Below are 26,610 nucleotides of genomic sequence, written 5' to 3' on the forward strand. Positions count from 1 at the left end.
GTCCTCTATGTGAGAATATGTTAGTCACAAGATACACTCACTGGATTTTTTGCCATAATAAAGTCAGAGCAACACTAGTGTTGGAGAGAGCCTAGTTCAGTTCCTTTCACAACAAGCTGTTGGATGAAGTGGAAAATAATGAATATATAGTTGGATCAATGGGGGTGGTGGGACCCTTGGTGAGCTGAGCCAGTGAATTACCATTAATTTCTGCTGTGCAAACACTGGCTGTTGAATGCAGCTAAACCCTTCTTCACCAAACAGAAATAAATAGACATCTGTGATCAATAGGCACACCTGCATTTTGTTCCCTCAGGTGAGAAAAGTGCCCTTTTCCTTTGCTAACAGGCTTCTGAGCACTTTGTGCCAGGAGGTGTCTGTATGCAGTAAAATATCCACTGTTCTGTGTCCTCTCAGCCGCTGGGGACTTGCCGTGTTATTGTTACAGCATCTCTTCAAAGAGCACTGCCAGTCACTCATTTTAATGTGTAATCTCCAGGAAGCCGTTGGAAGCGGTGTTGCTTAGTTACAGTTGAAATGTGCTCTGCTGCAAGGTTTTAGCTGCTACGGTTTCTATCACAGGAACACAGGTCTGGTACCACATTCTGCGTCTATTTGTGTAATGTAGAGAGTGCAATCCTGGTATCTTTTGATGCTGAGTGAAAAGTTCACTACATACTGAATATGTACTTACATCAGGAGCTATGGATCTTCTGCCTTTTTGTAGCGGAGTAGATTAGTTGCTGAAAATTTGAATCTATATCTAATTAAGGTTAGTATCTGTTGTAAATATATACAGAGTAAATTTAGCAAGATTGTGCTGTTATGATGTTGGGATATTTGCAGGCTGCATTTCCGGAATTATTTAATATAGTTAAGAGTTCTTGTTTTGTTAAACCTTTGCACAGTGTATCCTCTGTTTTAAAATCTTTCATTAATTGTTAGACACCGCTTTAGCAGAGCGTCTTCTGTGGGAGTTCCCTGTGTAAATATTCAAGTAGATGTAAATGCTTTTGTGATATACATAATCTTGCATGCAAATGTGAGAGCATGATCAAGTAGTTAACTATATTGAGTCATGAATGCAGGCTTAAAATTGTGCTTATTAGTTAGATAGCCTACTGTGAGCCTTCTCTCTCCCTCTCCCTCTCTCCCCACCCTGCCCCCACCTCACTCTCTCAATCTCTCTCTCTTTCCTCTCTTTTTTGAAATCAAAACAGGATCTGCTGAAAAACATAGATGGTCACAAAAAGGCATTCCATGAGATCCACCGGGCCAGGTCAGTTAACGGAGTGCCTGTTCCACATGACCAATTAGAAGACATGGCAGAGAGGTAAGGCTTTCAATCTGAAATAAAAACCCTCTATGAATGAAAGGGACTCAATTTGCTTTTTAATCTTGTCATGTAGAAATCATTGTCTAATTATGTTTCTGAGTGGAAATTGTGAAAAATTTGGAAGGAAAAACCTTGTAGAATATACATAAAATACACTGAAAAGCCCAATATATTAAAGATTGCTGAGAATCAAAATAAGCTATGGGTTTTAGAAGGGAATACTATTTTATATTGATCCTGTTCTTACTTATGCCTTGAAGAAATGTTATGTAACAACAACCGGGATGCATGTGAAAAAAAAGAGAAGAAAAATGACTTTGCAAAACTTAGTAACAGATATAAACTGACTATTCCTATGAATTAACAAAAATGTAATTAATTTGCTATGCAAGAGTAGTCATCCCAATGATAATAATTAAATCTTTGTAGGTTCTGGATTAAGTGAAAGTTTAGAAACATACCTTCACTCTAACTAAACCTTTCAGTCTCTCCTACAAAAATGAATATTGCTGTATTTTACTAAAGTGTGATTCATTTCATAGGTTTAATTTTGTTGTCTCTTCATCTGAGCTCCATCTGTTGAAGATGGAGTTTCTGGAACTGAAGTACCGCCTACTGTCACTCCTAGTCCTTGCAGAATCAAAGTTAAAATCGTGGATTATCAAATATGGAAGGCGGGAGTCAGTGGAACTACTTCTTCAAAATTATATTGTAAGATGGTGTTATCTTCTTATTTTTTAATTATTTTTTAAATAGTCATATTTAAGATTTCTGGGAGTGACTAAAATAGCAGTAACAAAAATTAGGCTTGCCAGTCATCAACTTTATGATTCCATTCTTATGGAATATCTTTTTAGAGTTGAATCTGTATTCCCCATAGTCTTTAGTCAGAAGGCTAAAAATGAAAAGTATTCTCTTTGCACTATCTCTTCAAAAACACTTGGACATTTAGCAGCTAGGACATTGCTTCTATCAATTTACCAAGGATATCCAGAGGTTCCAAATCCTAGATTTTTACTTACCTTTGATATCAGTTCCATGGAGTCATAGAATCATAAAATGGTAATGGTTGGAAGGGACCTTCATCTTTTACAAGTGCATAGATGCATTTTTTAGTAACTACAAATAGATTAAGTGTAGAGATAGAGAAGGATTTTGGCATGCAGTGCTCCACAGTATTTTTTTTTAAGTCCTCTAAGGGGAAAAAAAAAAAAAAAAAAAAAAAGGTTATGCTGCCTGTGTATGTACTTATTCAGTATGCTATACTGACAGGGGAATCATTTTGTTATTAAAAAAAAATGTTTTTACTTCTCCTGCTCAGCATTAGTTTATTAGATCCATTACTTCATTTCTGTTCCGGAAAGAGATTGCTCCAGCTCTTCATCATCCATAGAACATGCTAAAAAACAGAGGCTATTGGATTATTTTTACTCATTTGATTTATTATTCCTCACTGATATGTTCCCTTTCAGTCTATGCTTCTGTGTTTTGTTAAATCCACACTTGCAGTGTCAAGTGGCTAGTAAAATGGTAAACAAGGCTGGGATAAATAATTTTTCCCCTTCTATCTAATCCATGTGAGGAAAATTGGACAGGAACATTCCGATTGGAAGGAATACAGCTAAAGAACCATTCAGAGCCAGGACACGGTGCAGAGGAAATTACTGATGAACCCAACAGACTGATAGTTTTTATTGCTTTGGAAGCAAACTTCAAACTCAATCAAGTTCTTCTACAAAGTGACAATTAGAGCCTGTTCACACTTCTCCCTTTCTATGTTTAAATTTTAGCAGTTAGGGACACATAAAAAAACAGGAGTTAAGCCTTGTTTTAGACAAACTTGGCAAAATTCAGATGGTTATTTAAGATAGCATAGTTTGCTAGAGTGACATCCAATAGCTAGGAGTTATAGCCCATTTGGATACTCTGTGAGACTGTCAAAAAAAACTAGCAAAAGGTGACAAGGGAAACAGTGAGGAAGTGGATAGCTGGACTTTTAGAATTATGCTACGTTATCAATTATACATAGCAATTATGCTACATTAGTTAATTATTTTTTTCTTTAAAATTAACATCAAGTGGTGAATTTGTATGTGTGTTGGGTTTTTTTGCAATTGCCTCAATTATTTTTGTGCTTCAGTCCACTAATGCTGTGATGGGCATTAGGGGAAGGTGCTTCCTTCCATCATTTATGAAACTACATCACTTTAAAATGAGTAGATTGGAGCAAGATTATAAACAGAGTTGTTCCATTCCTGATGGCCTTGACTTCTAGCTCCTTCCAGCTCTCCAGTAATGGAAAAAAGACTTTCTTTGCTTTGGCTTACCTGAGAAGAATTTTCTAGGACCAAGAGTCAAGTGTTATTCTTCCAGTAAATTAGGAATCTTAATGTAGGAAGCCTGTAATAAGTAACTTATAGTCAGTGACTATATTAGTAGGAGCTAAAAATGTTGCTTGTCTGCCAAAGTAGGCTGAGCAATGTAAGCATTCTACATGTGTAGTTAGGATCTGGATAAGAACATATGCCGGGAAAATATTTATCTACTGTGCTTAAAAATGAAAGTGGTGGTTTTTACTTTATCCCATCTTCTTTTCAGTTGTCTGTCGTATAAAACCATTGTATGATTCTACAACAGAGGCAAAGAGAGCATAATTTGTACAACATCAACCTAAAGAATATACTGTACCAGTGTCTCAGCTGTAATGGAGATACTGGGTACAATTATCCCTGCATTTTAGCCCACAGAACTATGTTCTGGCATTGCTTATTAGCACTGAATGCTGTGTGTATTTAGGAAAAGCTACATATTTTCTTTAAGAGATCTTATCAGATGGGAGACAATATTAATGAGCTAAGGGTCTACAATTTTTAAAATTATTTCCAAATGACTCCTGAGATCAGTATTATATAAGTACTGTGATACAGTCTTTTACTTTCTCATATGAAGTCTTGCAGCTTTTGGTTCAGGGTAAAATGTCTATGTGTATGGGTCTGACAAAAGTGAAAATTAGGAGTGTGTCACATAATTTATGGAAAAGCATGTACTTTATACATGCTTGATATTTTTTTCACAGTACAGTAAATAAAAAAAAATCATTGTGCTTGATGTCTAGTTTATTTGGTTGTAAACATATTTCTAATTATGTTCTAGATAACTCTGGTGATTCAACATGGCAACAGTAAAAGGTTTAAAAATAGAAAATATTTATATATATACTGGCTGGCAGATTATTTTATAAAACTGTTTTTCATGTTTATACAATGTGGGTTGACAAATACACAAAATCTGATTCTCCTTTTCAAAGTACATTGAACTTTGACCTCCTTTGAAACTTGGTTTTATCAAAATCACACTAGTACACGTAGAATTTTTTCTGACATTTCAAGTGTGTAGACATGTGTGATAAGTACTTGCCTTAATTTTTGTAGATCTATATCTGAGGAGGCATGGGAGGTACTATAAGTTATAAAACCTTTCCAGAACTCTAGATAAATTAAACTAGGTAAGGGAATACAAAAGCCCTGTAAAAAAACAAAAAAAAACAAAACAAAAAAAAAAGTTTTTCTCCCTTTTTTAACAGTAGTACTGCAAGATGTAATATGCTTTCATAATATGGAGACATAATTATATATCACACTTGAAGTAACATTTCTGAAAGGCATTCAAAAAAAGATTGTGTTATTTGCCATAAAGGATAAACAGGCAGAAATTATAAAAAAAACCATAACTTAGTTGCAGATAAATTATTCATCTCACGGTAACACATTCCACAAATATAAAATTACTGACAAAAGAAAAGCAGCATCCCTTTGTGCAGTGTTTCCTTAGTCTTATTTTTACCATTTACAAAGGAGGCAAAGGGAAGCTGAAGGCCAAGTTAAGGCTTGATATGGAAGCATTTTTTAAAGTTTAACTGGATTTATTTTTTTTGTGGTGATCTAGATGGATTAAATTTTCTCTTATTACAAAGATTCCACCTACATTTTAATGTAAAACATTTCCATTAGATAACTTTTAATTTAATTGCTTGGTTTCTGCATATTAAAAGAATCCTATGCTGGTGAGTTTCAGCAAGTCAGCAACTAGCAGATTAAGAACATATTAAATAATCCTTCCATATGCAAAGTAAATAAACTGTATTTATAGGGAGATTCTGCTGTACTATTAATTTGAAAAGATGAAGTATTTATATTATTTTATAATAATGAAAACATTACTGAAGTGATAACGCAGTTAAAAGTTATAATCACTGTACTGGTTTAATTTAATGTAAATTAAGCTTATTCTTAAAATCTATCTTTAATCTGTTTTATTTTGTTTGTTTGTTTGTTTGTTTGTTTTCAGGCTGTTATTGAAAATAGTAAGTTCTTTGAGCAGTATGAAGTTACTTACCAGGTCCTGAAAAGAGCAGCTGAAATGTATACCAAAGCAAACGGCTCAGGTAAATGCCAATGTTTCTTTGTCATGGGGACACCATTTTTACCTCTTTAGACATAAGTATCCTCTAAAAAGATCTCCTAATATTTGTTTCTCCCAATCAGAGCTGTACAGCAGCTGCAGCTCACCTGAGTGTCATCAGCCTCTAGGAATAATTTCACAGGTTCCCCAGCAAGAAGCCAGCTCTTATGGACCAGCCTGCCCTCCTGCTGTAGAGATTCCTTAATCTCCAGAAGAGGGTGGTCATGTTCAGACTTCCTAATAAGACAAGTTAATCGTCCAGGCTAACTTCTGGGTTGTTTCAGTGTTGTTGATTTGGGCCAGAAATGTGCCAAAGACCAAATTAGGAGTAGGGAGATCATGTACTGATGCCTGAAAGTACTCCCTGGCTTGTCTTCATTTACTAGAAAAGGGCAAATAGAGAGTTTGTCCCAGTATTGTTGTAGTACAAAAGTATCCCTGATTTACAGGAGATCCTTTATTAACTGTGAAACCTATAAAGGGACCCAAATGATAGTTGACATATGGATATATATATGAGGAAAATGTGTAACGGATTCAGTAGCTGCCTCCTGTGATTCCTGAACGCTGATGAGTTCAGTGAGAATGCATGAGGGCAATATTTGACCTAGATTGTTATAGTCATGAGATCACTTTAATCTCTGCTGAGGAGATAACACAGTAAAGTCAGCGGAGGATTGATGCAGCTTCTAAAGTGGGTAGCAGATGTGGAGAGAAAATGGATATCCTTTTTTGTTGTGAAATTTAACATAAAGACAGTGACTTTTTTTTTTCTCAAGAGTAAACTTTTTAAAAACGTATTCTTACACTGAATGAAATGAATAGATTTATTCAATGGTATTTAAAAAATCCGGTAGCAAATTATCTTCTGAAGGGCAGCTAATTATATTAACAGCACAAATTAGGGGACACCTTAGCTAAAGATTTTTTTTGATTATCTGTATTCTGCTTGTTTTATGAATTCTCAGGATTTGCTTGGTTCCTTTTCCTTAACTCTGTTTTTTCTTTCTGGAATACAAACACAATTGTTCTTTTATTGTCATGAGCAAAATACTAAAAATTAAATGGCAAAAATAAGTAGCAATTTAGTTTTTAAACTCTTTAGAAGGAAGATCAGCATTTCATTCGGTATTTTTCAATGAAGATATAATATGTGTTTGTACATTATATATCTCATTTTTGTATCTTTTATTATAGATTGGAAATTAACATAACACTGAATATGCTGTGTAACTTTTAATACAGCACCAATCTTATGTACTTCCCTTGGTCTTTAATTCACATTTAATTTCTCAGTCTTAATTTTACACTAATATTGCGCTGTCAACTGAGCATACGTATATAAAAGCCTACTGAAAGTCGCAGTAATTCCCTAACAGCTAATTAAGCTTTACAGAAATAAAGATGAATCAAAATAATCAGAGTCTTTTCTTTATCTCAGTGGAAGAAATTGAGAATGTGACAAAATTCATGAGTGAAACAACAGCACAGTGGAGGAACCTCTCAGTAGAGGTGAGAAGTGTGAGAAGCATGTTGGAAGAAGTCATTGCTAATTGGGACAGATATAGCAGCACTGTGTCAGGTTTACAAGTTTGGCTGGAAGATGCTGAAAAGATGCTAAATCAACCTGAACAGTCTAAAAAGGTATGTGCTAATAGCAGATGTATCTGGCTGTTTTGTAAATAAAATGGAACATGGAATATGTTTTTGCATGCGCTTAGGTTATTTTACAAAATGCCCTATAAGAGGGAGAGATTTTTTTCAGTTTCTGGCATACTGATTACATTCACCACAGATGTTTCAATGTTTGCTCCTGTACAGACATACTCCTTGCTCAATGTACAGACATGCACATATACACACAATGAAGGAAGGTCACCTGTCAACTTTGTTAGAGGCATCTTTGACATGAATATAGTGCAGCAGTATTGCTCAGTGGTAGGAATAGTACATGACTCTCTTAAAGACAAATACAGCTCTCAATATCAATATGCTGCCCCTTATTAATATGTGTTCTTAGGTTTGTTGGGTAAGTAATTAATCCATTTCCCTGGAATTTTAGAAATTTTGTAGACTGTTCCTCTGGGGACCTTTAGTCATAGTTTCGTTATTTTCATTTTTTTTTTCTGTTATCGTATTAGACTACTGAATCACTAAAATTTATGTTTGTGAAACTTCAATAATTACCCAGATTTACTGGTACAATACTGCATTTAACAGATGCTGTGTTTTCACTGACTCCTAATGTAGCAGCTAGAAACCTCTTAAAACCAAAGTAAGGTTTTCATAGGTTGTCAGATGGCAAACTGAAATTAAGTCTGAAATAAGCATTTCGCATTACATGACAGAACAGAATAGTTTTTTATAAAAGTTTGGTTTAAATTGATGTAAAAGAATATAATACAGTTCTAAAATAAAAATAAACCTGTACAAAGGATTGAGTAGTCTGCCATGATATAGATACCAACAGTTGTTATTACTGAGGAAGAAGGATGACCTCAACTGATCAGGTTCTTCTTAGTTCCTTGTGTACATTTTATGCAAGTAACTTGGCAGTGTTTAAAATGAAATGATCTTATTTCCATATATATGAGTAAAATAGAAATATTTACTTCTCTGCTCAGTTTTATAACTTTACTTTTGAAGGTTTTCAAAGCAGAGATCAGATCATATCCATACAGTATATACTTGCTTTGGATTCCTAATGTAAATCTAAAAAGTATTTCTTACCTTTTTGACACATTAAAAGTTTAAAAAACCCTTGTTGACAAACTTAGACATGGAAGCATTATTCTTCCCAAAATGCTAAATTCTTCTTAAAATTACACTGGCTCAAACCTGTTGAAGGGGAAAATTGAGAGGAAATGTAATCCTGCCAAGAAGACAGTGATAGGACAAGGGGTAATGGTTTTAAACTGAGAGGGGAGATTTAGGTTAGATATTAGGGAGAAATTCTTCACTATAAGGGTGGTGAGGTACTGGAATGAGTTGCCCTGGGAGGTTGTTGATGCCTCGTCCTGGCAGGTTGGATGAGGTTTTGTGCAACCTGATCGAGTGGTAGCGTTCCCTGCTCATGGCAGGGGGATTAGAAGTTGACAGTCTTTAAGGTCCCTTCCAACCTTAATGATTCTGTGATTCTATGAAATTACTCCTAATATTATTGTTGGGTCTAGCACTCCACAACAATAATGTTCACTTAGTTCCAAGGATAGATCTGATTAGAAGTTTTAATATTTGATCATTAAAACTAAAAGCAATACTTATATTGTTTTGTACAATTAATAGTCATAGAGCCATCGGCACAAGCATCTGAAATCCCAGGTGAAAGATGATAACTGTTGCTTGGAATATGGCATAAACATTCTTTTAAACATTTCCAAATATTTGTTCTGTAAAACAACAAACATATCAGGGTTATGATACAAAGATTTCATTTATGCTCATTTGCAAACCTTACCTGCATTACTAAAACCTGTTGTATTGTATCCTAGTCAAAGACCATAGTAGCTCCTTACCTTGCTGTGATGCTTTCTTCTTTGCCTTATCTCTAAATGATTTCAAGACAGAAAGTGCCACTGCAGTTTTTGTAAAATAAAGTGACACTTTGGCTTTGTTTATTTTGTTTTGTTTACTAATACCTCTGTAGTCATAGTTCCTGGAAATACCTGTCTTAGGAGCAATTGTCCATCCTCTGGAACAGCAAAAAGGAATGGAGGGAGTTGTCTTCTCTACCAATTTATGTGTGTGTACCCATCTACAAGATTCACAGAAGCATTTGGCACTATGGCTGGGCTATTTAGGCAGTCTTAATGGAAAAAAGGGAAAACATCAGTGACAACCATCCTTTTCCCCTCCCTACTCACCTACTCTGAGATATGAGGAAGCCACGATGAAGAACCAATCTTCTCAGGTCTTCTGGGATGCCATACTATGGAAAGCAGTATAGTATTCACACTAGGTGAAGAATCATTCTACTGTCTGTGTATGGCCCGGGTTACGATCAGCCTACACTGTTTCAAGGCAAGACAAAAATTAGATGAGACCTACAAGTGTTTTCAGTTATGGACCTTTCTCTTAAGGAGCAGTTCCACAAGTTTAAGTGAAATTACTCACTGGAGTCATCATTTTTAATTCCTGAGGCTGTATTCACGTCTATTAAAATTTTATTTTGCCATGTCTGCTATGAAGAGCTTCAGAGACTAATTATTTGAGTTTTATGATTTAAGATACAGACTAATTGAAAAAGTTTTGGAAAGGTGTTTTCATTCTCTTCTTCAGGATTTCTTCCGGCACTTACCTCATTGGATCCAACAGCACACAGCCATGAATGATGCTGGTAATTTTCTGATTGAAACGTGTGATGAGACCATTTCCAGAGACCTTAAACAGCAGCTTCTGTTACTAAATGGAAGATGGAGAGAATTGTTTATGCAAGTGAAACAGGTATGTGGTTTTGCTGTTGTTACTTTTAGAGTTAATTTGTCATTTCCACTCAATCAAGACAGATTTTCCCCACAAGCAGGACAATAGAACAATATGCTAAAGTACCTAACTGTTCATTATTATTTAAATTAGAAATGAATACCTGAAAAGAGTTTATTTTATTGGGGGGTTTTCTTTGTTTATCTTCTTGGCTATATGGTGTTTCACTTTTATTTTTTTGACATTTTGAACTAGTATAAGCTGTAGTTTTTCTTTTTGGTCTTTATGGCTAATATTGTTTATGCATATTCTCTACTGTTCTTCAAAGTAGAAGAAAATTATTGATTTAACCAGCCGTTGTTATTGTAAAAGCTCTGTCAAACTGAACAGTGAAAATGTTCTTAGTGAATATTTAACTACTCTTAGTATTTTACTACTATCTAATGAAAGTTACATTCAATTATTTTACTGCAAGTAGAAGCAAGTACAATGCAGGTTAATTAACTAAATGTTTCCCCAAATTGGTCAGACATTATTTCTATTGTGCACAATGAGGCACTGATAGTAAAAGAAAAAAATTACCCTTTATCTCACGGAAGAGACTCAACTGACTGGAAGAATTTTTTTTCTGTCATACAATCATTGAATGGTTAAGGTTGCAAGGGGCCTTAAGATCATCAGGTTCCAATCTCCCTGCTATGAGCAGGGACACCTCTACTCTTTAAAGAAAACTAAGAGAAGATAGGAGCTAAATTACACAGAATTATTTCACACCTCATAAACACATTCGCAAATCCCTTCGCTATAGCCAGTGTGCATCTAATGGTATTTTCTCCTTCCAGTGATTTTAAGTAGTAGTTGCCCATTTGAAGATGCTGAATATAAAATTCTTTAAGTTCTTTACTGCCACGATTATTTCCATTGCAGTAAAATAATTTGGAAAAAAATCCAAAACCAAAACCCAAACCATTTTAAGATTGCCCCTTTTTATTGTAACTTTTCCAAACTGTTGACTAGGATGTTCTCGATCTTTATTTGCTGATTATATTTAGGGTGATTCACTGTGGAAACAGAAATGCCAAGGATGTAAATGTCTCTTCCTCTACATTTGCAGCTTCTTTCATGTTCTGGCTATACAGTTTTTCTCCCTGGCTTTTCACCATTTCTGTCATACAGCTCTTTCCACTTTGAATCACCTGTGATTCCCCTTCCTCCAGCTACCAATTTTTTTATTGAAATTGCCATTATCCTTCGGCTTTTCTAGGCTTTTCATGTTCTATTCTCTGCCGAATTTTCAAAATTGGTGTCTAAATGATCCAAACCTTAAAAATGTTTGACCCTCTTGTGTGACTTTTTTTTTTTTTTTTAATATCAGCACTATTGAAGCTGATGCCGATGATTAGTGTCTAACTAATTGAGAAGACTGTTTACATTATATTTTATTTTGTTGAATATAGTTTTTCCAGCAAGCAATTGCACTGAATTCTCTGAAGTAATAACTTAATTGCCAGATATCTCATTTGGGATCATTATTATTTTGTTCTTTAAATTTTTTAATCTATTTTTTTTCTACTTTACATTTTCTTAGTATGCTCGAGCAGATGAACTGGAGAAAATGAAGCAGGAATACCTGGATGGTGTTGCCCATTTGACAGCTTTTATTGATGGAAGCAATGGGAAATTTTCAGTTCCTGTAGAAGTGTCCTTCCTTGATGTCAAAATGTTTGTACAAGATTTAGAAGTAAGTGTCTTCCTTCCATTCCTTTCTTTCTCCAAGAGGAACTTGTAACTGATTAAATACTGTCCCACTAAGTATTTATTTATGTGCAGTTTCAAATCACTCTGAGGTGAGTTGACTAATACCCTTTGGCTCAGTTTTCATTTATTTGAAATATAATCTGATGTTTACTAAAATTAGCAATTAAAACAATTTATGATTGGGACGTGTATCTTTTATCAGCATAAATGCTGTTGTTGAAATAGTTTTTGAAACTTTTTTTTTCAGAATATTAAGCAGAAATTGCCCGCGATGGAAGCTCAGTATAAAGTGGTTACAAGAACTGCACAACTTGTTACAAAAGAAGTTTCCCAAGAGGAAGTGAATGAAATTCTTGGAACTTTGACAAGGATCAAAGAGCAGCTGAACAAGGTTGCAGAATATTTTTTCTGCTACATAGGTTGTTGACTGTTGAACTAATAAATAGTAAGCTCCCCTACATACTCAGATATGTGTTTGAGCAAATATATAGTTATAGTAAGAATAGATTAATTCAAACTGTAGAAAATATTACTTCTTTTAGACATTAAGTCTACCATCCCTGAATGTTACAATATTTTCTTAAGAAGTAATACAGGATCAGGATTGATCTATCTTAAAAGAGGCAAGTATCATTATATAAATCCACATGCAAAGGAAGCTATTTAATGAATGTACATGTTTTTTTAATAATTATTTTTCTTTGAAATGGCCAAAAGGTTAAGGAATATTCCTGTGCCCTGCTGTATGAATGCCAGAATCTGCTGCCTCCACTGGAAGAACTGGAGAAACAAATCACACATTTTTATGAATCTCTTGAAAAAGTCAACGAAATAATTTCTGTCATGGATCCTGAAACACAACCTACAAGTGTTCTTAAACAAAAAGCCCAAGTAAGTCTTAAAAACATTCACAACAATCTGCTGCCTCTGAGTATTTACAATTAGCTTTCTAGAAATTTGGATTGCAACTCGGTAAGCTGAGCAAATATTTCTTCATATTCAGACAACAAACATAGCCTGTCCTAAAGTCAGCCAGGCATAAACATAAAAATATATACATTTGTGTTCCCTCCTAGTGCTCATGATTTTCAAACCAAGAAGCAAATATAAGACTTGTTTTGGGTTTTTTTGTGGTTTTTTTGTTTTGTTTTGGGGGGGGATTATTTTGTTTCTTTGCTTTTTGTTATAGTTTTTGTTAATTATCTAGTGGAAATTGGACTGAGGTATCAGTCGTGTCCAACCTGCAGGCTAAGGAGCAGCTCCTAAGAGCTAAGGAGCAGCTCCTTTGCTCTGCTTCTAAAGGTTAATCTGCCCCGGAATGTTACAATAAAAAGACATGTTTCTTCTGCAGTTAATTGCCAACAAAAGAACAAAAATCTCTTCAGTTATGTGGATGGTGCTTGTTTCTGCTAATCAGAGAGTAGACATATGTGCTGAGGAATACAGTGTTCCTTCAGTTAGCAGGACAGTTTACTCACTACAAGTTTATTTTAAACTTTTTTTTTTTTTCAGCTTCTGCATCTTCATGCATGTTTTATTCTATCTCTTTCTTTTTTCTTTCTTTTTTTTAAGTATAATTCTCATTACTTAATGTCATGTAATGAAATCTGAATTCCAATAGCTGACATGACGGGTTGATTTGCTGAAAGGCAAGAAACGTTAATTTCTCAACCTACTACTGAAAATTGCCATTCTTACGTCTGTTGTTCTCACCGCTGCCTGCTTACAATTATACCATAAATATAGACATCCCGTAAAAATGAAGTCACAGAATAATATATTGACCTACATTCTCTCATACTAACCAAAAGGCTGGGGTACATATCTGTGTCTTTTTTTTTTTTTGGTTATAGATAGCTAAAACTGTATTTGGGTACAGGACTCTGCACACAAGGAGGAAGTTGTGTGGTCTGTGTTACTCTGTATAACATTTTGTGTAGTCTGTGTATCATGGTGCTTTGAGCTTGTCCCTTTTGCTCTTATTGCCAAAAAATATCTTCCTGTTATTTTGCCGAACTTTTTTCTCCTTTGTTCCTGGCCAGGGTGGATATATGTGGTTTTTTTTTCTTTCAGGATTTGGTAGCTTATCAAGAAAACTGCAAGAAAGATTTGTCCCTGATTGAGAGAAATAGTCAGAGTATCCTGCAGCGTGTGACTTCGAGTGAAGCGTTACAGCATTTTCATCAGTCGACATTTCAGAAGAAAGTTACACAAGTTCAGATTACTTTTCAGGTAATTATGTCACATCTTGGTGCATATTTTGGAAAGTTTGTTCATATGCAGCAGATCCATCCTACCATATCTCCATTTTGTAACTCTGTAGGTACTGTCATAGAGAGCTCTCCTCTCTGATGTCAAGTTATTAGCTAAGTTTTTGTCTGTGTTAGGTAATACATGGTCAGGGGACTGACTGGCAAGCTCTCCGTGGCAATTCAGAAGTGAGCCTGCCTCAGAGGAACCCAGAATTTAAGGAGAACTTTCACACATCTCAGGCTCCTTTGAAATGAGGAGCCTGAAATCCACATATTAGGACTGCACTGGTTTTTGTTTCTCCTGGCTAATTTTTTGCTCCTATATTGCCACACATCCCCTGTCAGACAAAACATGGAAGATAAAAACTTCTGCAAAAGCTACTATTGCTGGGCTTTGTATTTCCTCAGAAAATGCAGTGGATTTTGAATATAAAAAGTTGCAAATACATATTTGCATTTGTTAATATAAAGATGTGTGCTTAGCCCAATTAGCTGTAGAGGTCTATGTTGTTATTAGCCACACTAGTATTCTGGGGGCTATTCAGCCCCAGTCTAGCCCTAGTGCTGTATGAAATTCACCATTGTCTTGGAGCCAGATCTCCAGATTTTGGTTTCTATTAGATTTTTTTCAGGCTCATATTGTTCAGTGTAAAGCTATCTAAGCTGCAGAAAATCACTTATCAGTAAAGACCTGTCTCTAGGAAGTGAATTTCAAGGTTTGTATTGTATTTACAATTTAGAAATTATTGTTTAAGTTTAGCTTATAATAACAGAAGCAGATACAGTTGTAGCTTATTAAATTTAACATGTTGAGAATTAATGATTCTGCTTCTATGAAGATGGATAGTTATTTACCTCATTTTGCTTAGAAAATAAACTTAAAAAACATGGTACGGCCATACAGAATGTGACATACCCACAGTTAAAATATTTATAGATCTGGAAACTGACATTTTCTCATGTAAAGAATACATGACTCTATGATTCTGTTACTATACACAAAATTGTATCAGGAAACTTGGAAAAGGCTTAGAAAGATGTCTAAGTTGAAAACAACAGATTTTACTAACTCACTGGGTAAAATCTTCAAAATTCCTTACACTACAGTTTGTGATCAGTGAGGATGGTAAACTGTATGGTTAGTGTTGGCATTACCTTGGTGCAGAGAGCTACTCATTTTTATTTGAATGAAGAACAATGGCATGAACCTTACTGTAAGTGTTAGAAATTGGGAAAAATGGGAGCATGAAAGGGTGAAGCACTTGTGGACAGCATGTATTTAAAAGAGTTACACAAATCATACGCAGTTTTTGCAAGATGATGGTAAAAGAGAGCAAATAAAAATCAGTGAGAAAGTGCCAGCTCATTTTCTCTGCTTATAACTCAGAATATGGCCAGGAAAGCTGATGACTGGAGAAAGAACATAGAAGCAAATAGCCGATTGATGAAGAAATTTGAGGAGTCTAGAGCAGAACTGGAGAAAGTAATACAGTTTGCCAATTGTTGCTTAAAAGAAAAAGGAAATCCTGAAGAACTTCTCAGGAAGCATAGCGTGAGTAAATTCTTTGATCTTCCTCATAGAAATCTAAGAGTGCATGACATACAATTGAAAAGACTACTTAATTTTAAAACTGATGTGGCTATCTTTCATATACACAAATTGTACGGGTCTGGTCAAACTAATGTTGAGATTGAAAAACAAAAAGGAAACAAGATCATCCCTCTTTTTGATAAATGTAAGCAACCAGAAGGTGAAGGGAGAAAAATGCTTGGAACTTAGGGTTGACTTTGCCAAGTAGAAATACTGGGAGTGAGAACACTACATTTTGCCAGTTTCAAGCAACCGCTGCTTTTTTGTTTGTTTTGTTTTGTTTTTCCAGAATAAGATCTGTATTATAACTACTAATTATGCATGTAGCTTTAAAATATTTTCGTCTTAAAATATCATCTTAGTGAACCAGCTGAGAATAAATTAATTTGCTGGACTTTAAATAGCTAGATATAGTTCTGCCTTTAGTTTACACTTCAGCTGTTCAGTGCAGCAGAAGTAACCTTGAAACTTACAAAGTATGTTAGGGAGCTTCATGTCAGCAATTCCCATACCAATAACCAGCTTCATCTTCTCACCTTCTTACTTTCCACCTCAAATTTAGGAATTCTTTAATCAGTTGGATCAGAGAGTCCTAAATTCCTTTCTGAAAGCATGTGATGAACTTACTGACATACTCCCAGAACAAGAGCAACACAACCTACAGGAAGCTGTGAGAAAACTCCATAGGCAGTGGAAGGTTAGTGAGAGTGAATGATGTCTCTGGAAATTTTAGGTCTTAACTTTGGAATGTTTCTGCATAACCTATATTTTGAAAAATAATTTTTAAAAGGATGTATTATTTGGCTTCCTCTAAAATATGGGGGGAATGTATTTTACAATATTTGGTACAATTACACCTACATATACTCTCTTGAAAAAGTTCTGTTAAGTAAAGTGATCAGAAGTCAAAAAATGTGAGAAATTAATTACAAAACTTTAATTTCTCCCCCTACGTGCAGCAATAATGATACCTGTGTTAAGAACAATTTCTGAGAATAAGTGCCATATTTTCTTAATTCATGCCATTGTTGAATGATTGCAGCTACTTTTTCAACCTTAATAAAACAAATTTGTAAGTGATAAGGCTACAAGTTTAAACTGCTTATTCTGCCACAAGTTCTAACAACTGAAAAAATTGCTCTTAAGCTATGGAATTTTTTGCCTGCTGCAGTATGTTGGAGGCTAAAGCTGGAGTGATGGATGTGTGATTTTTCACTAGCACCCAAACAGGAACTGCTGGAAGCAGTTCTGAATATAGCTTTCCTATGATTGTTTGCTTTATTATTTTATGCAGGAAATACTTGGCATATCTTGCCAAGAATTAGGATGGCTCTGTAATGGGCCTTCTGCATACATATTCTGGTCCACAAAAACTTATGACTTTATGATACATCTAAGAGATATTGGTGAGAGAGTTGCTTTATTTACTTAAATTAAAATGGAGAAATCTGTTCATGCATATATATGCTTTACTTTCTATATTAGCACTTTTTAAAATTCTTTTGCACTAAAGTAATGAGAGGTGTTTTATCTCTGTGCTTGGTCATTGCTTCTGTGGGTGTGTAGGATCTCCAAACAGAAGCCCCATATCACTTAATCCACTTGAAGATAGAAGCACAGAAAAGCAAGTTCCTGGTCACAGTGGAGGAGTGCAAAGCTGAACTAGCTCGACAGAACAAGGTGTTGTCAAGAGAAGGCAATGAAAGGATGATTGAGGAACACATGGTATGAATTATAAGCCACACTGTGGGCATTTGCAGAAATACATTTCAATCTTGATAATAAACAGGCCAGACCAAATCTTAAGCGACCAAATGTTCTGTGCACAACTAAACTAGATCAATCCTTGGGGTCTTTAACAAAACATTTTATTTGAGCTTAGTACACTTTATAACAAATGCATAGATGTGCATTTTGATTTCTGCCATTTTTTGTTTTTTATCAATTCTTCTGCTTTGTCTCCCATTAGTTGTTCTTTGGTGACAAAGGACCATACCATCTGTGTGAGAAAAGGCTACAACGAATGGGGGAACTTTGCCAAAAACTGCCAGTTACTGATCCAGTGAGAGCTACTTTGGAAAGCAGCCAACGAATCCTGAAGGAACTCAAATTCCAGATAGACAGCACATATGTAAAGCTCACAGAGCATTCGGACACCTGGAAGGGCTACAAGAACAGGTGTCAGTTCAATTGCTAGCTGGGTCTTCTAGAGCCTTATGTGTGGTCACTCTTCTATATGCCATGATAGATCAGTACTACATGAAGAATGATATTGTGTTCATAGAATCATAGAATGGTTTGGGTTGGAAGGGACCTTAAGGATCACCAGGACCAACCCCCTGCCATAAGTGTGGAGATCTCCCACTAGACCAGGTTGCTCAAAGCCCCATCCAGCCTGGCCTTGAACACTTCCACGGATGGGGCTTCCATAGCTTCTCTGGGCAACCTGTTCCAGTGTCTCATCACCCTCACACTAAAAAATTTCCTTGCAGTGTCTGATCTGAATCTCCCCTCTTCAAGTTTTAATCCATTTACCCCTTGTCCTCTCACTATAAGCCCTTGTAAAAGATCCCTCCCCAGCTTTTCTGTACATCCCCTTCAGTTACTGGAAGGCCACAAGGAGGTCTCCCCAGAGCCTTCTCTTTTCCAAGCTGAACAACTCCAGCTCTCTCAGCCTGCCTTCATAGGAGAGGTGCTCTAGCCCTCATAATTTTTGTGACCCTCCTCTGGACTCATTCCAGAAGCCCAATGTCCTTCTTGTGTTGGGGGCTCCAGAACTGGACACAATAGAGTTGATGGCTTCAAGTAGAATTATAGTGGGGTTTTGGGAGCATTTTGTAATTTTTTGCTCAAATTTAAGAGGTTACCATCTGGTGGTGGCAATTTTTGCCCAACTGTTTTCCTTGCTTTGCATTTTGTCATGTTTTGTTTCAGATTTTCTGAATTGGAAAATTGGATTTTGTCAACAGAAAGAGAGCTAAAGAAGATAAAGGAAAGTCTCAATGATACTGCCAAATACAAGCAATGTAAAGCATCCATAGGGGTGAGCCCTTGGCTTATATTCTAACAAAGCTACTGCCATTGCTACTGGGACTCTGGATAAAACTGTATTCTGAAACAATGCAACTGTTTTGCTGCGGATACCGTAGCAGCTCTGCTGATTCCTGGTGTTCTTAAAACCATTTCCAGGAGAACATTCCACATGCAAGAAAGTGTGGCAGAATTTCCTACTTTTAATAATTTAGAGAATGGCAGGTCCCTTTGCCTGTATTTTCAGAGCAATGAAAATACAGAAGCAGATGGAATAAATACTTGCCCGTCATCCTGCTGCATGCATAATTAAATGTGTTGTGTAAACAAAACCCAAAATTTTGGGACTCAGGTTTTTTTGAACAATCAAGTTACTGTCTTACATTTAAGAGAATCTTCTATTAAAAAATAAATAATTCTCTTCTATGACAGTATAACAGGGGACCCATTTGCTTTCGCATTGGTAGCTGGTAATAGAATGGTAGAATAGTTGAAGATTGAGTAATTTGGCTAAATTAGTTTTAGGCAATAATATACTGTCACTTGGGACCTAGCTTGACAATTTTTTATTTATTTTGTTGTTGTTGTTTCACATACTAGGACCAAAAAATAAGAATGTAGGATACTGTAGGAGTTCTTGTAAAAGCCATGAGCAGGTTATGAGGTTAACTGTACATAGAGACATAGTAAGGATGACCTTGATAAAGCAGATAAATCTTTAGCTTAATGGGTGCTCCTGCTCCAGAAAGTCTGATTTATTCATGCAGTTTCACTGCTGGCAGCTTCTTACCAGCACTGGCACAAAGCTATGAATGAATTAGTGGTTGAAAATAGGGGTGAGGGGGAAGAGCTATTTACATAGAGAAAAAATACACAAAGCTTTATATCACGTGACATTGTATGTTTGGGAAAGTCAGCATTTAAAAGCTAACTGGTAACTAAGAAATTTGGTCAATGTGTGGAAAATCTATACACGGTATCTATTATTTATCCATTACACTGTTAGGCTGTAAAGAAAAAGTACTCTACTGCTACTGATTAAAGAATGATCTAGTAAGTAGTAGTGGAGTAGAATCTGTGGAGGCAATGCAGATATCTAGCCAACTGGAAAAGAATGAGATACACAAATAGAAAAATACTACATTTCCAATGTTTTAAGATAAGAATAAAGGTAGTATGTTCACACTACTAGTTTCTGAACTGATGCCATGAATGTCACTCATTAATATATTTTATTTGAAGAAAATACATTTTGATTCTTCCATAGGAAATTAGGAAGCATATTAACAAGCAAGGAGAAAATCACGGCTGGCTGAAATCTCGACTTGCTGTTTTGACTGCAGCATGTCCTGATTTGGAGGCCAAAAAGACAGAGGATGAGCTTTGTAAACTTTCCAGTGACTTCAAGGGACTCCTAGATTTGCTGGCTGAGGTATAGTATGAGGAACACAAGAATTCTGCATTTACAGTGTCACATGAAATGACATAAATCATGGCTTCATAAGCGTAAATTTCCTCCTGTGTTTTTGTTGGGTTTTTTTAATTGAACTTCAAGCATTCAGCAATGAAAAACTCTTACTCCCTGGGTAGCAAAGCCTTCAGAGTAGCAGGCAACAAAATACTGAAATTAGTGTAACAGATTTTTCCCCTTTGCAGGATTGGAAAGCATCATAGTAAATGTTTCTGGAATCAAAATGTCATTATTTTTACAGGCAAAAGTTAATTTTCTAAAATCAGCTCTTTGCCATCGTTGGCAAAACCAGGATGTACATCAGCTAATGGATACAAAATTTCACTTTAATCTTAATTTATGTATCTACTGTGAGTTAGTTTCAAATCATTAAGGATGTCTGTCATTCACTGAATTTGCAGGAAAAGGCTGGTTCTCTGAAGTCTGAATTACAATAATGGGAAGTTTCTAACTGAGAAGCCAAAACTCTTAGAATCCACTCAACCCTTGAGTTTGTGGGACTTCAGGGGACCTACAACTTCACAGATTTCACAGTAAAAAAAAAATCAGAAGAAACAGAATATCTTATACTTAGAAGGTAGAACAGATCCATTTGAAAGAAAGAGTTCAGGAAAGAGAAAGAGTTGAGGTTTGAATTCCATTGTTAATGTTCATTCTCATGGAGGCCTTCTAAGTGTTCCAATTGTATAAAAATTCTATGTATTTACTAAGACTTCTTTAACCTTCTGTGGTGTGAAAACTACACTTGGAAATTTGGGGGAAACAATGTTTGGATTTCCAAGTGATTGCAAAAAAATCAAGATTTCTTCTTTTAATTTTTTTAAAATTTTTATTAAAGTACCTTTGCCTTTTGTTTCTTCCAAATGTCAGAACTAAGGGGAGTTTAGGTTGATGAAGGAAAAAAAATAAGAAAACTAGAATCTAAACTTGTTTTTAATCTAAAGGCATAACCTAAATGGCACTTTATACTGTAATTAAGAGACTGATGATTCTTTACATTCTGAATACTCTTTACAGCTGAATTTAATTCTTGTTAGTGAGATGGATGAGACTGTTCAGACAAGGACTGATACTGGGTATTTCCAGAGTTCAGCAATGTTTTCCAGAAAGTAAAGACTAAACATTTATATGATAGGAAAAGGAGTTTCTTAGTTCCAGAATGCTTTGATTAAAACCTTAAAACACAGGGAGAGTCTGAGGAACAGAGTGTGTGCTAATAATCAGCTACAAGTAGTTAGCTGAATCATGCCAACTTTCAAAAATGTTATAAAATAGTTTAACCAGAGCACCAGAGCATTGCTCTAGAAAGTCCAAAAGGCAGCAAGATTTTTGTGAGTTGAGTAGCACAGGTGTCTCAAGATCTGGGTCACCTTGCAAGGCTGAGGGCAGCATGTATCTTTGTAGTTATCACAGTTATAAGTGGATGTCACAAAAAGCTATTTACCATATGGCAGTGGAACAGAGAATATTTCTAAAAAAGGACAAAGCTCTCCTCAGTCACATTTTAATTCTACAGCCAGCCTTTCAATGTAAAGTGAAACAGGTCTGTTAAGAATACTGGAGACAAAAATTGTTTGAATGCAGACAATTTACTATGTTTTTTGAAAAAAAACATATTCCAAATATAAATGTGCCCTTGAAAAAGTGGATGTGTCTTTCAATATGAAATACTAAAAGTTATTTGCAATTGTAGATTGAAAAGACATTAGGCACTGTTGGAGACTGTGTACAGTACAAAGAAGAAGTTAAAAGTGCAATTGAAGACTTAATGAACAACTCCAAAGAAGCCCAAGCAGAGGCTGAAAAGATCCTGGATACAGAAAGTTTATTACAAGCTCAGCAACTACTACTTCATCATCAGGTAGGGCAATTACTCGTATCCATATCCTATTTTTTTATTTTTTTATTAAGGTAGAATGTATGTAATTACTACATTTTTTTAATGCCCATTAGCATAACTCCTTATTGAAAGAGTTAAAAAGAAAATGGTCTCATATGGCCTAGTATTGACTTCTTATAAAAGTATTAATTATTTTTTAAATGTTAGTGCCCAAGTATGACTTTATTTTTCAACTTATATTAAATTGCCTTTTATTTCACATGGGGTTTTTTGGCACAGAAGACCTGAAAAATAGGCCTCATCTACTTGAAATTTTGGCTAAGTGCACTCTGCAAATATGTAGTCTCTCTCTTTTTACCTTTTTTAAGTTTTTGTGTCAGATTTGATCATGTTAAGTTTGCCCTGATCCTGGTTTTGGAATATTTTTTTTTGCTTCAGCAGCTTTGATGTGACCCCAGCTCTAAGTGCTGGAGGGAAGATGTGCCTCCAGACTCAAATCCTCCTGTAGGTAGCTAGTGCAGTGACAGATTGACCTCCAGTCTGTAGAACAGGAGGTTTTTTATGCACTGGTAATAGCTCAAAATATCTACAGTCTACAGTAATAATAAATCATATTAGTTGCATACAGCAAAAGTCATGAGTTTTAAGGCCAAATATGGGAAATAAACTTTGATGTCTGCTCGAAGGTCATAAGAACAATTAACTGACAATGTTTGGGTAAAGGTTTTATATTAACATCTCTCTCTGTATGGTCAGAGATCTTGTCTGACCAGACACTACTGTGTCTTACCTCTGTCTTATCTAAAGTCTTTGGTATATGTAAATGCTATTGTATGTGTTAAGGCTCATATTTGTTCTTTCAGTACTCTACATTCCTGTCTGTCACAGGAGGAGTAGTAGGAATAGTTAACTTCTCCTTGAGTTCTCAGACTCTTCTTTTTCTGTTGGTATGGACACTTACTATGTTAAAATCTGACTTTGACAAAGACGTTAGGATTCCCAGAGTAGAACTGAGCAGGAAGCTGTGAACTTACTTAGCACACTGGCAATGGATCAGGCATGCACGTTAGGAAAGGTGAGGGGAGGTAGTCATAGGAGTTTCTGATGGTAGAAAGCAAAATGCATCAAAGAAAGAATTATTCAACTTGGACATCCCCCTGCTGCTCTCTAATGAAAGCTGGTATGTTGCTTTGCTCAGTCTGAGGCTCTAACTTGTCTCTCAAAGAGTGCAGAGCAGACCTAGATGCTTCCAGGCAGTCATGAGGAGTACATGCACCTGTGGTTACTGCTGCAATTCCTCAACTGTTGGAGCTTCTGCTCTCTAAAATATTGTTTTGAATAAATGGCCTTACTGTCACTCCTTTGCTTCCCTTTGTACACCATAAAAGCTGCATACGCATCTTGAAAACCAAGGCATATACTTGATGAGCACATGAGAATCTCAGTACTTACTACAGTTTATTCCATTGTCTGTCATCCTCATTACATACCTCTGCAAAGCAAAAAGTGGTTTCATTGTGCCAGTTTCCCAGAAGGAGCTAAATATCTAATAATTTCTACTGAATGAATCTTTTTAGCAAAGGACAAGGAGACTCCGTGCAAAGAGGCAAGATGTGCAACAGCAGATTTCCCAAGCTAAACAGTTGCAGATTGAAGGTGGACTGCCCAGCACAATGCAGGAGGATATACAGAAGTTGGAAGGAACATTGGAGAACATGCAGCAGACTATGGAGAAACGTGAAGAGCAACTGCAGGTGGGTCCTCTTCAAGTAGAAATAAAGTCCTGTGCTTTCTTCTTGTTTGTTGTTAGGGTTTTTTTTCAACTTAGTAAAAAAACCCAGTTTTTTTTAATGTAAACAGTTTGATCTCACTTTCTCACCTGTGAATCTTGATGCTTTGGGTTTTCATGGTCAGTACCTCTGAAAACTTCTTTAAACTGCTGGATACATCTTAATAAAGAAATAGCTTTTTTTTTCTTTCTTTCTTTCCTCTGGGGTGCAGGGGAAGAAGAGTTTAAAAGTCCCAAATATTTAGTAATAATAGATATTTTAAATAATTTATCTGTTAATTAATTTTTAGATGGGCTGTTTCCCCTGGTTACTAAAGATGATATTGTCCTTTAATTGAGAGTCTTTAGGCTGGATATTAGCTTAATAACACCTGATGTTGTGCTAATATAATCCTCACAACTACTGTGTGAAATACATGCTGTCATCCTAATATTAAAGAAGAAAGAAAAAAATCACAGAAATCAAATGGATGCACCAAGTTGTATAAGTAATCACTGACTGAACTGGGCTTAGAATTTGTAGCTTCTTGCGCTTACATCTGATTTGACCTTTTCATTTATTTAAGCGGAATATTAATCCAGCTGTCCACTATTTCAAACAGATGTTTAAAGTAATCAAAACTATTTTCCATGATAAAACACAAGATGGAAAAACATGATTGGTAGAGCTCAAATGTCATCTTAATATAAGAATTTACTATTGAAACTTTTTTTCTGATGAATCCCATGTATAAAGCATAATCCAATGTATAAATTCAGGCCTTGCTTCAAAGTAAAAAAAAAACAACACCTCTTTATACTCTCATAATTTTTGTGACTGGTAATTAAATGCATTATGTTAATCGAAGTTTTATATTATCAGAAAATAACAAATTTATTCCTATGTATTTTCGATTACCTGTCACCATAAGCATAGGCATGTAATTCAGACTTCTTATAAGACATTCAAATATAAGATTTAAGTATTGCTCACACCTTGGAGAACAGTGCTTTTTTACACAACACACTATGAAACAGTGAAAATTCATGGAAAAAAATTCCTCTGTTGGGTTCAAAACAGTATCATCTGTAGAATTATGAGGATATTTTTTATGTCAAGTCTTTCTCTTTTTTCTTTCTTTAGTAATTTTTAATTAAATTGGTTTTTTCTCTCATTTGATCTTTTTGTCTTTATGTTCCTGTTTTGGGTTTGTTTGTTTGTTTTTTGTAGGTCACAGTAAATAAATGGGAGCAGTTTGAAAGGGACAAAGAAACAGTAGTGAAGTATCTCAGTCAAGCAAGTTCTGCACTTGAACGAATCTTAAACTTTAGCAGTTTAGAGAGCCTCTGCTCAGAACTGGATCAGACAAAGGTATTCACTGTGTTAAATGCAGGAACTAAGATACCTTGTTAACATGCAGTGAGTGTATTGACTTCAATCTTTGCTTGTTTCCCTCTTAATGTTAATGCAAAGTGTGTATACAGATCAGAGGCTGTGTAAACTTAGGGGTAAATGGTTATTTTATGAGAATATTGTGAAGAATTACTCAAAATCTCCATCTGAAGCTCACAGATGGAAGACAACATGATTTTGAAGACTTCCTAATTTATGCTCAGTAATCACCTATACTAGTAAAGTTACACAGTGTCAAGCACTGGCACGTCAATATCAGTAGTGTGCTTATTGGCAAGGTTATGTGGACTGTGCCACCTAGCACTCTTTAACCCCAAGGAGAAAAGGGAGAGAGTTCTAAATTATGAACGTAAACCATAACATGCTTGCCCTCAGTAACAATTATCCCTGTCTGTTTTATGTATTAATCCAGAAGTTACAGTAGTGATTGGGTTTCCAAAGTGCCATGCTTTTCATGCTGTTTTTACCCTTTGACAAATCTGACAATAAATTGTACATAAATTATGCTCAGCATCCATTGTTCTGGTGTATGGGTTTGCTGTTTGTGACAGAAAATAGTTATTAAATAAAGTGAGATTACGAACTGCAGGATATTGCAAAATCCTCTCTGTAAAGGATAGGATCTACAAATTTCATTAAAATGTGTATAATCTGTGACAATTCACAAATAAATTTCATTAAGAGCTATAGAATACATTTTTATTGGTTGAGTTAAAAACTTCTGGATATACAATCTTCCTTACTAGATTTTATTCAAGCTAGTTTGATCAGATTAACATTTCTTAAATGCAACATGAAAACTTTCTTAAGAGATTACTTTTATGCATTTACACATTCAAAATATACATACAGGACACAGATACTTTTTCTAACCACATTGAGGAAAAATACTTTTTCTGTAAATATACAAAACCTTGTCATTGTAATAATGTGTCTTGCATTCTTACAGGAACTTTCTAAACAGACTGAAGCAATGGCAGTGCAGGCTGAGAATTTGGTGAAGAATTCTTCTGAGATACAGCTTGGTTCAAAGAACAAGCAGTCCCTTCAACAGCAGGCAAAATCAATCCAAGAACAAGTGAAAAAAGTGGAAGTTACTCTTGAAGAAGAGTATGTTCTTAACAAGTCCTAATATTTATTCTCCACTATAAGATTGTATCAGATGTCTAGAATACCTTGTCAGCATTTTGTGTTGTCTATTAACTCCGTCATTTACAGATTGACATGGAAGATTAACCAGGTTATAGTAGCAAATATGTCGAAAGAG

General features: G+C 35.4%; 1 protein-coding gene across 1 annotated transcript in view; it reads left to right on the forward strand.

Annotated features, from left to right (window-relative positions):
* SYNE1 (spectrin repeat containing, nuclear envelope 1) overlaps nucleotides 1–26,610 on the forward strand; it is a 243,482-nt gene that overhangs the window by 31,829 nt on the left and 185,043 nt on the right. The window contains exons 12-30 of the mRNA XM_010000000.1: nucleotides 1,221–1,333; nucleotides 1,879–2,047; nucleotides 5,684–5,780; nucleotides 7,239–7,441; nucleotides 10,076–10,240; nucleotides 11,808–11,960; nucleotides 12,225–12,368; nucleotides 12,695–12,868; nucleotides 14,051–14,209; nucleotides 15,617–15,781; nucleotides 16,383–16,517; nucleotides 17,387–17,545; nucleotides 17,790–17,998; nucleotides 18,755–18,863; nucleotides 20,118–20,282; nucleotides 22,015–22,182; nucleotides 23,739–23,915; nucleotides 25,161–25,301; nucleotides 26,293–26,453. Of these exons, the coding sequence (XP_009998302.1) occupies nucleotides 1,221–1,333; nucleotides 1,879–2,047; nucleotides 5,684–5,780; nucleotides 7,239–7,441; nucleotides 10,076–10,240; nucleotides 11,808–11,960; nucleotides 12,225–12,368; nucleotides 12,695–12,868; nucleotides 14,051–14,209; nucleotides 15,617–15,781; nucleotides 16,383–16,517; nucleotides 17,387–17,545; nucleotides 17,790–17,998; nucleotides 18,755–18,863; nucleotides 20,118–20,282; nucleotides 22,015–22,182; nucleotides 23,739–23,915; nucleotides 25,161–25,301; nucleotides 26,293–26,453 (2,966 nt within the window). The remainder of the gene's footprint in view (nucleotides 1–1,220; nucleotides 1,334–1,878; nucleotides 2,048–5,683; nucleotides 5,781–7,238; nucleotides 7,442–10,075; nucleotides 10,241–11,807; nucleotides 11,961–12,224; nucleotides 12,369–12,694; nucleotides 12,869–14,050; nucleotides 14,210–15,616; nucleotides 15,782–16,382; nucleotides 16,518–17,386; nucleotides 17,546–17,789; nucleotides 17,999–18,754; nucleotides 18,864–20,117; nucleotides 20,283–22,014; nucleotides 22,183–23,738; nucleotides 23,916–25,160; nucleotides 25,302–26,292; nucleotides 26,454–26,610) is intronic.

This window comes from Chaetura pelagica, unplaced genomic scaffold (genome assembly GCF_000747805.2).
Source record: "Chaetura pelagica isolate M959 unplaced genomic scaffold, ChaPel_1.0 scaffold135, whole genome shotgun sequence".
In the NCBI taxonomy this organism is placed as follows: Eukaryota; Metazoa; Chordata; class Aves; order Apodiformes; family Apodidae; genus Chaetura; species Chaetura pelagica.